The following is a 12,107-nucleotide window of genomic DNA, read 5'->3' as shown; positions in this document are numbered from 1 at the left end:
TGCTCATTGCAGGGGCGGTTGGACTAGATAACCTTTAAAGGTCCCTTCCAACCCAAACTATTCTACAATTCTATGATTCTCTGCTCGTCCCTCCTCTCTCCCAGCTGTGTTACTGCTAGAGGCTGGGACATTTCGGGTGCATCAGGCCTCCTCCTAGGATCTAACCGGTCACAACAAATGGACCATTCCTCCTTCCTGTGTGACATCTCTTTTAAAAAGAAAGCATTAATTTCTATTTAAGATTATTTTTTTTTTAGTGCTGGTAAAAGGCAAATGGGTACCTGGGCTTAGCAGACCAGGTCTGCAGTCTGTTGGGGCTGAGATCCCCAGGGGTGGCCAGCTCTCCAGCTGCAGGGTCTTCAGTGGGGGGCCACCCTTCGAAATGGTCCCAGGGAGCTGGGGAAGAGTCCCAGCACTGCTGGAGCAAAGCCAACAGCCACCTGCCCCAGGGCCTGAGCCACAGGGAAGTTTCATATCCTGCCTTTTTAACCCTTGAATTCCACTCTATTTTTTCTCTCTGTGGTGTGACATTTCTGCATTTTAAGGCATTCCCAAATTCATGAGGCTGCACTTTCAGGGGGTCTCAGCAGCCAGGCGGGGGTGCAAGGTCCCTGTGCCGAGAGCAAACTGCCCAGGGCAGCTGGGGGGGGACATGAAGAAGGGGAGAGGGGGGACACCAGGAGAGGGATAGGGGGACGTGGACCAGGATGGGTCACAGCAGCCCCAGCAAGGCACAGTGGAGAGGGAAGCCATGACCCCTTGCTGCTTGGCTTCTGGCTGGGGTTGGAAAAAGAGATGCCAGGGTGGTGGTATCAAACTGGGCACACATAAGAGCGGGCACAACTCATGCCAACCGTGAGAGATGCGACTGTCCTGGTCCCCAGACCTCTCCCGGGGAGACCAGGGACTTGGCTGTGTGCTGTCCCTGCCAGGTTTGCATTGCTGCCTTGGAGGCAGAAGGCTGCAAAGTCCAGCCCTGAGCAACCCTCCTAGCTCACCAGGCACTTTCCAACCCTGGCAATGCTCGCAGGATATAAACCGCGCCGGAGGGAAGTGCCGGGGCAGGCGAATAAAGGTGTTCCCACGAATTAATAGGAGGAAAAAAGAAAAACATGTGCCAGTTGGGACTCGCCCCCGGAGAGGCGCATTGTCTCTGGCAGGCTCGCTGCGCATTTAGAGCGGGGCCCTTTGAAGGCTGATTTAAATCCACTCCTGGGAGGTGTCACCTGTTGGCATCGTGCCTTCCCCAGCTCCCCGATGTGGTTTTTGTCTCGTTGAACGCTGGCGACAATAAGGGTCACTGGAGCACGCAGCTGGGCGAAGGCACAGGCTGAGTCGTGTTTCCCAAAAAAAAAAAACCACCAAACCCGGCAGCCTGCAAGGGGAGGAGGGGAAGGCAAGGCTGTAAACAAGCCGCCCTGAACCCTGCGAGATTGGCGAGGGGACGCTTCTATCCCCCGCCGGCCTCCCGGGAGAGGGCGCTGGCCCCGCGGCTGCAGCGCCCGGCTCTTCTCTGCTGGCTCGTAAACATGTTGTGCAGGGCGAGGGCAAGGCAAGGGGGGACTGCCACCAAACCTCCCCCCCGGGGCTGGGAGAGACATCCTCCCACCCCAGCCGCGAAACCCTTGCCCACGCTGGGGGGGGTCTCTCGCAGGTGGGGGTTTGCTGCCCGGCGTGTATTTATCGGATGGAGAGGAGGCGTTGACCCTGCAAGCTGCCTTTGGTCCTCTCTTCCCTTCGGGGTTGTTCGGAGCTCAGCCGGTGAAAAGAGGGGCTGCCCAGCCCCGAGGCTTGGATGGCGTGAGGGTCACCCGGCGCCGCAGGGACTTCCACCTGTAAACACCCTGGGCTTGTTTGCAGGCAGCTCTGGTGGCCAAAGTTTCTGGGAAATTTGCAAGTAGCAAGCACGTTTCCAAGAATTTGGAGCTTATCGGTACTGTCAGTGTCTCCATTAAACAAATCCTCTCTGCAAACCCAGGGAAAAGGGCTGGGCATGGCTTTACATTGCCTGTGGCTTGACAGCTTCTCTTTATGGGAGCTATTTTGGGTCTTTCCTGGAGTGACTGGGTCTAGGCACCAGCTCCTGCCTCCTTTTGCTTCAGCCGAGCGGTTAGATTCAAGCGACCACAGCTGGACTTGGTCTGAATATGAGATCCTGAGCTAATTTCTACCGGTAAAACGCAGCATTTGTTTGAATGTGTTGAAACCTTTGCTCTATACATGGGGTGCAGGAACTGGGGCACTGGGGGAAGGCAGTTTCTGTTGTAACACTTGTTGGCTTTGCCTTGCCCAGGCAATGGGAGAAGGTGAAAAGCACCTGCATTTCACCTTTTGCTGGACAGCCTCGGGGGATTAACACACACTTGTGGCTGCTGCAGGGTGGTGGTAAAGAATAAGCCGGGTTGTCCCTGGAGGAGGGGTGGGGACCCGGCTCTTGAGATGGGCCATAAATCAAGGCAAGGCCTTAGCCAGCACTTCCACCTCCTGGCTGAGGATCCAGCTCTCCCTGGCCACTTTCCCCCCAGGTGTGTCTTCAGTAGGGTGGCTGTGACGGCCAGGAGGGTCCCTCTTTTCATGGGAAATAGCAATTTTGGTGCCACCCCCCCAAGGCTGGTGTGGGGCAGCCCAGGATCCTGTCGCCCCTGGACAGGCGTGTGGGTGCTGTGTGCTTGTCCTGGTACCTGTGTCCGTGCGTGCAGGCATGTGTGCAGGGGCTGGAGCTCCTTCTGCTAGTGCTGGCGTTGCTCTCCGGCCTCTTGGGTGTGGGCTGGGAGGTGCAGAGGGCTGAGCAGGAGCAGGGATGGGACAGCGAGCTGCCGGGGTGGAAAAATACTGGGCAGTGCCTGCAGTTTGCTGGGTGCCCCTTGCCACCCGGGTGCCTCTGAAGTGGGTGCCCCCACACCCACGATGGGGCTGGGGGAGCTCTCCTCTCTCGTGTGACAGTGCCCAATCCTGTGCCCTGGAGCGAGGGTTTTGGCCGCAAACCCAGGTGCTGGAGCCCGTTACCCGCTCCGAGGGGCAAAGCGGGGCATAGAGCAGGTACTGCCTGTTCCCCCACCCCCAAATGTGTGCACCACGCCAGAGCCAGGGCTTGGGGGGGGCTCCAGTTCCTCCCTCTCGTCCCCGCTGCCCTGTTTACCCAGGGCAGCCGATTTCCATCCCTGGGAGTTATGCAAAGGCAGCCGCTAACGTAACCGCCGCGGAAAGCCCTGGATCTGCTCCTGCCTCCGCTTTCCCAGAACTAGGCGAGATGAGGAGTTATTTTTTTTTCGGGCCGGGAGGGTTGCAAAATGAACCACCACCACCCCTCCCTCCCTTTCGCTTTGCTTTCCGCTCCCCCTCCTTCCGTGTGGGGCGAAGCGGGGGGTTTCCCGCCCGTTCCCGGCGACGGGGGCGAAGGGGGGGGGGAGGCAGCCCGGCCGCGGTGCCATCGCTGCTGCCGCCGCCGGAGGAGGAGGAAGAGGAGGCTAAGGGAGGTGGGGCGGCGGCCTCTTGTCCCCGGCCCCCCTCCGGCCCCGTCCTGCCCCCGGCCCGCCCGCCGCTGCCCAATCAGTGCGGCGGGGCCGGCGCTGCGCCGCCATAAAGCAGCGGCGGGCGCGGCCCCGGGAGCCGAGCGTGGGAGCCCCGCGCCGAGCCCAGGTAACGGCCCCGCGGGGGGCGGGGGGTGCCCGCGGCCGGCTGCCGCCCGCGCCTTCCCCGGGGTGGGGGGACACACAGCTCCGTCTTGTGCCGGGAGCGGGGGTCCCCGGTGGCTCCAGACCTTCCAGGGGAAAATTCCTGCTTCGCTTTTTTTTGTTGTTGTTGTTTTGGGGGGGTGGGGAGCGGAGAGGCAGGTCGGGTTTTCTCGCGAAAACAGATGCTCTTCGCAGGTTTGGTTGTTTTTTTTTCGGTGCGAGGCTCCTTAGCTGCTTGCTAGGGTAAGGGTGCTTCCCTCCCTGCCGGGAGATGCACGCGTGGGGGACGCCTGGAGTGGGGCCCGTGGGGAGCCCCCCCCGGCCAGCCCAGAGGAACCCCGCCATAGCAGGGTGCGCTGGGGAGGCGGGGTGGGCAGCCCGAGCCTTCCTGCAGAGGGTTAGGGTGTTGAAGTGACTTTCTAAGTCGCTTCCAATTTTTAAATAAAGTGCGTTTCCGAGCTCCTGCAAACGCGCCTGGTCCCCACTTGTCGTGGTGGTGACCTGTGGGCTGGCTGTCCCCGGGAGCCCGGCTCCAGGCGGTGCTGGGCTCGCAGGGATGCTGCCAGCTCTTGCCGTCTGGGACCAGAGCCCCTTGCTGTCTGGGACCAGAGCCCCTTCAGCCTCCCTGTCACTGCCCAGAGGCCGCTGCCTGGGCTGCTCAGCGGTCGCTTGCAGTGCCCCTTGCTTTTGCGCTACCTCCTGCCCTAGACAAGGCTCGTATAACTTCAGACCAGCGGATTTGAGAAGGCAGCTAGGGCTGACGAGCCCTCCTCGCTGAACTGAGTGCGTTAAGAAAGCCCCAGCTAAACTTTCCTGGGTATTAGCATTGCTCCAGAACGGCGGTGAGTGTGGAGGTGAAAAGTTCACACGGGGCCGAGGAGCACTTTTGAAGGCTGTTGCTTGGTGGATAAGACTTAGTTTATTGGCAGGACGTGGGCAGGAGTTTAGGTATTGATGGGATGCTTTGAAGGTATCGCTTCTGGAGCAGGGCTTTCCTAGCTGCCTGCGTCTGCCTGAGCTGCTGTGTTTTCTGCTTGCAGAACAGCATGGGACCGCTGGAGACGGCAGCCAGCCCTGTGGCTGACTTGTCTCAATGCTCCTCCCTGGCTGGGGGGGTGAAAAGTCTGGGAGCAGAGGGCAGGACTCACGGTTGGGGTTGTTTTTTGTATCCTCCCTGCAGGAACCCCCTCGTCCGGTCTGCAGCCATGGCCACCTCAGCGAGCTCCCACCTGAGCAAAGCTATCAAGCACATGTACATGAAGCTGCCACAGGGGGAGAAGGTCCAAGCCATGTACATCTGGATCGATGGGACGGGGGAGCACCTCCGCTGCAAAACCCGCACGCTGGACCACGAGCCCAAGAGCCTCGAAGGTGAGAGGGCGGGTGCAGGATTTGCGGCCCCTCGCCAGGTGGAGAAAGCAGCCAGGCTTGGCTGCTCTGGAGAAAGGATGCCATTTGTCTCTTTGTGTGGCAGAAGGATGGTGTTTGGGGAAGATGTTGCTCCTCACCCCCTTCCAGTTACCTCCTTCCCCAGATACCCCAGGGGAATGCTCCCAGCTCTCCAGATGTGGCATTTCAGTGAGATGCCTGGCGTCGGGACCCCATCCCTGGCACTGCCCCCGCTGTGGAGGGGGCTGTTGGCAGGGGCTGGGGGCTGTTGGCAGGGGCTCGGCAGCCCATTGACTCTCGAGTACTCGTTTTGGCCGGAAGTAGTTTGGCAGAAGAAAGTGGAGGGGAAAGAATGGAGCTATCCGGTGTAATTAAGAGCTTGTGTCCCTCAGAACAAACAGTCCCAGCTTACACAATAATAGCATTAGGATTTTCCCCAGGTTGCCATGGTGCTGGCTGGAGACAGTTATGAAATGAAAATACTGTGTGTGACTGAGCAGAATTATCTCTCTCCTTTTTTTTTTTCCTTTTTTTCCCCCCCCCCCCCCCTCTCCTTTCCCCTCTTCCCTCTAAGGGAGTGGTTGGCACAGCTCCTTTGAAATCTTTGTGCTTCCCATCCTCCCACTTTCCCCCCAGGATATGGAGAAGATAACATTCCCCGGGTGGAGTTCACTGCTGCTCCCGCTGTGCTTTGACCTGGAGGGCAGTGCACAGCCAGGAGGGGTGGGCGAGGGGGCCAAGCTGGCCATACTTTCTCCAGGCCATCCAACATGGATAAGGGTATTTCATGGCTCCCCTCATTCCTACAGCTTGAAGATGTTGTGTGCTTTGCTCTCTCTCAGCTTGCCCAGCTGAGACTGGGTGCTCTGCCTGTCCCAGTGGTTGTTGTGACATGGGAAACATCTTCATTGCTGCTCGGTTTGCTTGGGTTTGGCCAGCAGCCCAGCTCCTTGTGTTTCCCAGGGTGGCTGGGGAGTTGCACTCCCCTGTTTTTTGCTCGTTTTGGTTTTGGGGGTTTTAGTATTTTATTTTTTTTCTTCCCCCATTTGGAACAAAATCAGATGAGCTGGGATTAAACCTATTGTAGGCCTGTTGTTTATAAGCATCTTCACCTGTGTAATACCGGAGGGTGGCAGGGAGCCCATCCTCCTGGTGACCGGGGACCCTGGGTCACTGTGGCTTATTCCTCTCTCTGCTCCAGATCTCCCCGAGTGGAATTTCGATGGCTCCAGCACCTTCCAGGCTGAAGGCTCCAACAGCGACATGTACCTGCGACCTGCTGCCATGTTTCGGGACCCTTTTCGCAAGGATCCCAATAAACTAGTTCTCTGTGAGGTCTTCAAATACAACCGCCAGTCTGCAGGTGAATGGACCTTCTTCCTTCTCCTGGTGCAGGAGAAGGGGATTTCCTTTCCGGGAAGGGGATACCTATCCAAATGTTGTTTGTGCCCTTAGCTTCATGCACGACACAAAAATAATCCCTGCCCTGAAAGTACAAGGCAAACAAAGTGGTGGTGGAGGAAGGGCTGGTGCTGGGATTCTTCACCCACGCTGCTGGGACTCAAACTGTAAATGAAGTGGAAATGGGGAATGGAGGTGGAGATACTAATAAGCCTCGCGTTGCTTTTCCGTTCTAGAGACAAATCTCCGACACACCTGCAGACGGATTATGGATATGGTGTCCAACCAGCACCCCTGGTTTGGGATGGAGCAAGAGTACACCCTTCTGGGGACAGATGGACATCCTTTTGGCTGGCCTTCCAATGGCTTCCCTGGACCCCAAGGTAATCTTTCGGGAGTCTGTGCTGGACCATCTTAGGAGCATTTGAACTGTAATCCGTGTGACACAGCTTAAGTGCTTCAGGCGAGCTGAAAGATTCGAGCTGTTTCTAGAGCTGAAGGTGGACAATAGCAAGCAGGATACTGGCAAAAATTAACCCATGAGATGAAGATTGTTACAGAAAGGCTGAGATGGTGATTGGCCACATCCAAATTTGCTGCTTGGTTTGTTAGTCTGCAGGTGACTAACAATCTCAAACTCAGTGAAGACAGAGCACAAGTCCAGACTCTCAGAGGGACTCACTCTTTACCAGTGCTCTGCTCTGCTAGCGTTTCCATTAAAAACAGATTTGGGGGCTTTTCTGCACATCCCAAGCCTTTGGAGAGTTCTTCCCTGTATGTGCTCTGTCTTCACTGAGTTTGAGCCTTTTTCCTCCTGGAAACTCATGTTCTCCGTGCTGTTCACCTGTGCCATTGCAGGTCCGTATTACTGCGGTGTAGGAGCAGACAAAGCCTATGGCAGAGACATTGTGGAGGCTCACTACCGAGCATGCCTTTATGCTGGTGTGAAAATTGGAGGAACCAATGCAGAAGTGATGCCAGCCCAGGTAAATTGTTTTAGGTGCCTTGTGGAATAAGATAGTACAGAAAAATCCCAGGCAGTGTGAGCTTTTGCTGCCTGCTCCGAGTCATGTAGTTTTTTTTATCGATGACCGGAGCATAACGGGGTGGGAGGTGCCTCGCAGCGACTGTCTCTGCACCACTGAGCCAGTGACGACTCCTCCTTGTAGTGGGAGTTCCAGGTGGGACCATGCGAAGGGATTGAGATGGGGGATCACCTCTGGATTGCACGCTTCATCCTCCATCGGGTGTGTGAAGACTTCGGTGTCATTGTGTCCTTCGATCCCAAACCCATCCCTGGGAACTGGAACGGTGCTGGCTGTCACACCAACTTCAGTACCAAGAACATGAGGGAAGACGGAGGTCTCAAGTAAGTTTGTTTTGAGATGGGGCAGTAGCATTCGTTTGCTAGGCAGCAGGCTGGACTTGGTAGCAGTGAGCTTTTTGCAGACCTTTTGCCCACACGGGAGACATCACTCTGGTGCTTGGCATTATGTTTGAGCTTTTCTTCTGGATTTTTTAAATTTATTTATTTTGTATAACGATATGCTCCCATCTTGGTGCTGGGTGGGAAAGTCAGCCAGCAGTACAGCTCCATCGGTGCTGACAGAAGCACACGTGGCCACGATGCAGCTATTCCTAACAAGCTGTCCAGCTCTTGATCTGCCAATGCTGGAAACAAATAAATAAATTCAGCATTAGCCTTTTTTTTGTATAACTATAATGAAAGAGAAAGACCGTTTGCTTCTGTCTGGGCCAGGCTGTGGAAGCAAATGCCACGTTTTCTTAAACATGAAGATCCTGGAAATGTAAAACCTGAGTTCCCATATGGGACTGATGTGCTGAGTGCAGGCAGGGACCTTACAGCACTGAGTTGCAGTGGAGCTCTGTGAAGGGATTCCTCCTGGCAGCTGTGTTTTCTTGCCTTAATCTTGGCGATGCCCTGAGATAATGAGCCAACCCATGACCGTGTGAGCTTCCGGAACAGAAACTTCTGTGTTGAGACATCTCCCTTCTGAGAGCAGCTTCCCCAGGAGCAGTGCGCCTGTGGGACTTGGCCATGGGTTGAACTGGTGTTGTCTCGCACACAGCACTCCCGAGGAACCCTGTGGGATTTGGCCACGGGGATCCTTTTGCGAGAACCAGCTTCGGTCAGCAGTAGGAGTGGAGAGAAGCCCTGCGTTGAGATAATCAGAAAAGTGGGTTGTAGGGTGTAAGGCTTCGTCGTGAAGCGGCTTGGGGACAGCGACGAATCTGTTGTCGCTTTGACGCAACAGTCAAGAGTGGCTCAGCTTGTACCATCCATCAGACACTCACTGTGTCTTCCCCCCTTCCTTGCTCCCTTCGCAGGCACATTGAAGAGGCCATCGAGAAGCTGAGCAAGCGTCACCAATACCACATCCGTGCCTACGACCCCAAAGGGGGGCTGGACAATGCCAGGCGCCTGACGGGTTTCCACGAGACATCCAACATCCATGAGTTCTCCGCTGGCGTGGCCAACCGCGGCGCCAGCATCCGCATCCCCAGGAACGTGGGCCATGAGAAGAAGGGTTACTTCGAGGACCGCCGGCCCTCCGCCAACTGTGATCCTTATGCTGTGACAGAGGCCCTCGTCCGTACGTGTCTCCTCAACGAAACTGGAGACGAGCCTTTTGAGTACAAGAACTAAGCAGACTGCGCCCACAGACACCGCCTTCCCCCCCCACTTCCCCACCCCTAAACTTTCCTTCTAGATGTAATCCCGAGGGTACAAGATAACACGTTTTGTGTCTCAGTAACTCTTGTTGTCTTGAGGTGGGGAGGAGGGCAAATTTAGTTTTATCGATGTCTTTTTGTCATTGACTCTTCAGAAGACGAGAGGAGGAGAGGGTATTAGAGAACTTTTAACCACTGTTTTATTTTTTGTCTAATTCTTGTGTACATCTGATGGGATCCAGTGGCTTCCAGGAACAGACTGCACACACAGAAAGCCAGTAGATGAGTGGAAAGCTTAAAACTATACCTGACTTCCCCAAGAGACAAATTTGGGTTGTTAGCCAGCTCTCTGGAGACTGATGGTTCTCTAAGGTTGGTGCCCTTCTGTGGAGAAGGGAAGACAGGAGCTGTGATGGAGCCCTGTGTGCTCCTGCCTGTATGGTGTGATGGGGAGATCTTCACCCTCTGGCCACTCTGAGGTTTCTGGGAATCTTCTGGCATTGAGCTCAGCATAGGAGCATTGAGGAGAACTCCTGGTTCTGTCACTGGAAGTCAACTGGTCTCTGGCTCATAACACAGAGTGAAGTAGTATTTTTCTATTTAAATCTAAAAACAACAAAAAAATTATATATGAAAGTGGTTTGGTTTTTTTTTTTGTTTAAAAAGAGAAGACGTTCCAATGACTCACCCAGCTAGAGCAGGCAGAGCTCCTGAGGATGTTGTTGGAGGGCCTCCAGGTGGGGCTGAGGGTGAGCTTGGAGGGTTTGGTGGAGGAGACTTGGGTGAGATTTGTTTCAGCGTGGAGTGAGTTTGCAGGAGGCAGTTCCCAGACCTGGGAAGCCTGCAGAAGCATTTATTGCTGTAACTCGAGCAGCCACAACGCGCTTATAAGCATGTAGATCAACAGGAGGAAGGTGTCCTGAACTAGGAGTTGACCGGTCAACTTAACTGTTCTGGACAGAGCTGTGGGTGTTTTACCTTTCCAGCAGGGCTAGCATGTCACTAAAGCAGGGCTTTTGATAAAAAAAAGTTTTAGAATTTTTTTTTTTTTCATAATGTTCTTAGTTTCTAAAACTGAATGGTTTTACAGAGACCGTTGACGTCACTGTTGTGTCCTGGCTCTTGGGCTGCCTGCCATCCAGCTGTGACGGTGGCTAGGAGAAGGGGGAGGCCACCCCTTCCCTCCCAGCCAGCCCTGGCACCTCCCAGCTCATGCTGGGGGGTTCAAACGTTCCAGGATTTTACACTTGGGTATCTTAGACGGTGCCAGTTATATTCTGTTGCATTTGGACTTCTTCCGAATAGATTTTTTTTTTTATAATAAAAAAAGAAAAAAAGAACAAAACCTTAATTCCAACTTCTGCCTCCTTTCTGTGATTCATCCTGGCAGCTTCTTTTGTATGCACATTGCCTTCACCATTTGAAGTGGGTAGGCTTTGGCTCTTCATTTGTGGGGTGTTTTTGGGGGGGGGGGGGGGCAGGTGTCTTGCAATCCATGTGTGCTCTCCAAAAAAATGGGGTTTTCTAGGTGGCTATTGATTCTCCAGGGAGTGATGGTCCAGCTGTGACTGGAGTGGGAAAGGGACTGGGCTTGTGAGTGTCTATAGGGGAGGGTTATGGGGTAAGTACAGGTGTTTGTGCGTCTCCCCAGTCTCCTCCACACAAGTTCTACATGATGTAGAAATCCCACAGAAAATAAAATTCCAGGAAACTTCATGAAAAAAGGGGCTTTGTGGAAGAGGACCCTTTCCCAGTCTCCCTATGGAGAAAATGCTGCTCATCCGCCTTTGGTATAAAAACAGGCATTTAGAAAAGTAAGCAAGATAGTAGAAATGTGTCATGTTGCTCTCACAGTCCTTTATTTAGCTTGTGATGCTATTTCCCAGCTCCCCGAGAGGTACTTTGTTCAGGGGTGGATGCTTTAACCATTCCCATCTTTAAATCTGGATTAATCGCACACAAGCATACTGTTGGGCTGATGAGGCTGTTCCTGCCATCACTTTTTTGTGGACCAAGCAGTCTTTTGCATCTCCCTTCTGGGGAACATTCAAGGCAGCACCTTCATCTCCACAGTCCCAAAATTACCCTCTCTGTGCCTGTGCGGGGTGGAGTGTCACTGGAGCAGAAGCAAAGGGGACACCGTGTCCTTTCCTCCAATCGTGATGTGACCACGAGGACTTTGACCGCTGTCTGGGCTGGAGCAGGGGTACTGCAGCCAGAAGAAAGCCACGCTGCTCTGGAGTAACTCATGAGCCCAGAAACATTGGGGTTTTCTGCTGATATGGGTGTGGGGGCGGGGGACAGCTACTGTTCATTCTGCCTTCCAAGAAAATGTTACAGAGGAAAAAATGGATTACACCTAAATTAAGGAAACTTCTGTAAGGGCATTTGCACAGAAGGAAGGACACGACATGGTAATGCTCTTTTTGAGATTCCTGTACCTTGGAACGCTGTGCATCCTTGAAGCTGGAGCCCTGTTCCTCCAGAGCCCCTTTTCTCCTGGGGAATGAAGAAATTGGTAGAAGGGGCCATGGCTTAGTTTTGGCCACCAAGCAGCACCAGCAGCCAAGGCAGTAGCTGATGGGCAGCCAGGTTTTGTCCTGGAGCTAAACAGCATCTCCCTGCTCCTCATCGACACAGAGACGTGGAATACCATTTGCATGTCCCCGCAGAAGATGCCATCTCCAGGCTGGCCGTCAGGGTGGTAACAGGAGCAGGCATCAGTCCTTTGCTTCTCTAGCTGCCTTGAACATAAATTTAGGACAGGAGCTTGATGCTTAATGGTTCCTCTTGTTCTCAGCTGAGAAAGCATTTATCCGCTCACTTCACAGTTACCCAGCTGAGAACAAGGTCAAAACAACATTGTGCTGCAAAATGGCTTTTAAGATGATTATTAAAAATATATGTAAAAAAAGATTATAATGAATTAGAAGGAAAAAAAAAAAATCT

General features: G+C 54.1%; 1 protein-coding gene across 1 annotated transcript; it reads left to right on the top strand.

Annotated features, from left to right (window-relative positions):
- The first annotated feature begins 3,632 nt into the window (after positions 1 to 3,632).
- Positions 3,633 to 9,794, top strand: GLUL (glutamate-ammonia ligase). The gene is made up of 7 exons (XM_069789742.1): positions 3,633 to 3,639; positions 4,855 to 5,045; positions 6,265 to 6,426; positions 6,701 to 6,847; positions 7,323 to 7,450; positions 7,634 to 7,833; positions 8,814 to 9,794. Exons 2-7 carry the CDS (start codon positions 4,880 to 4,882, stop codon positions 9,130 to 9,132), a joined length of 1,122 nt encoding a protein of 373 aa, XP_069645843.1. The 5' UTR covers positions 3,633 to 3,639; positions 4,855 to 4,879; the 3' UTR covers positions 9,133 to 9,794.
- The last annotated feature ends 2,313 nt before the right edge of the window (positions 9,795 to 12,107 follow it).

This window comes from Haliaeetus albicilla, chromosome 8, assembly GCF_947461875.1.
Source record: "Haliaeetus albicilla chromosome 8, bHalAlb1.1, whole genome shotgun sequence".
Lineage (NCBI taxonomy): Eukaryota > Metazoa > Chordata > Aves > Accipitriformes > Accipitridae > Haliaeetus > Haliaeetus albicilla.
Note: the sequence above shows the minus strand (reverse complement) of the source record. Positions and strands in the feature narration are given on the sequence as shown.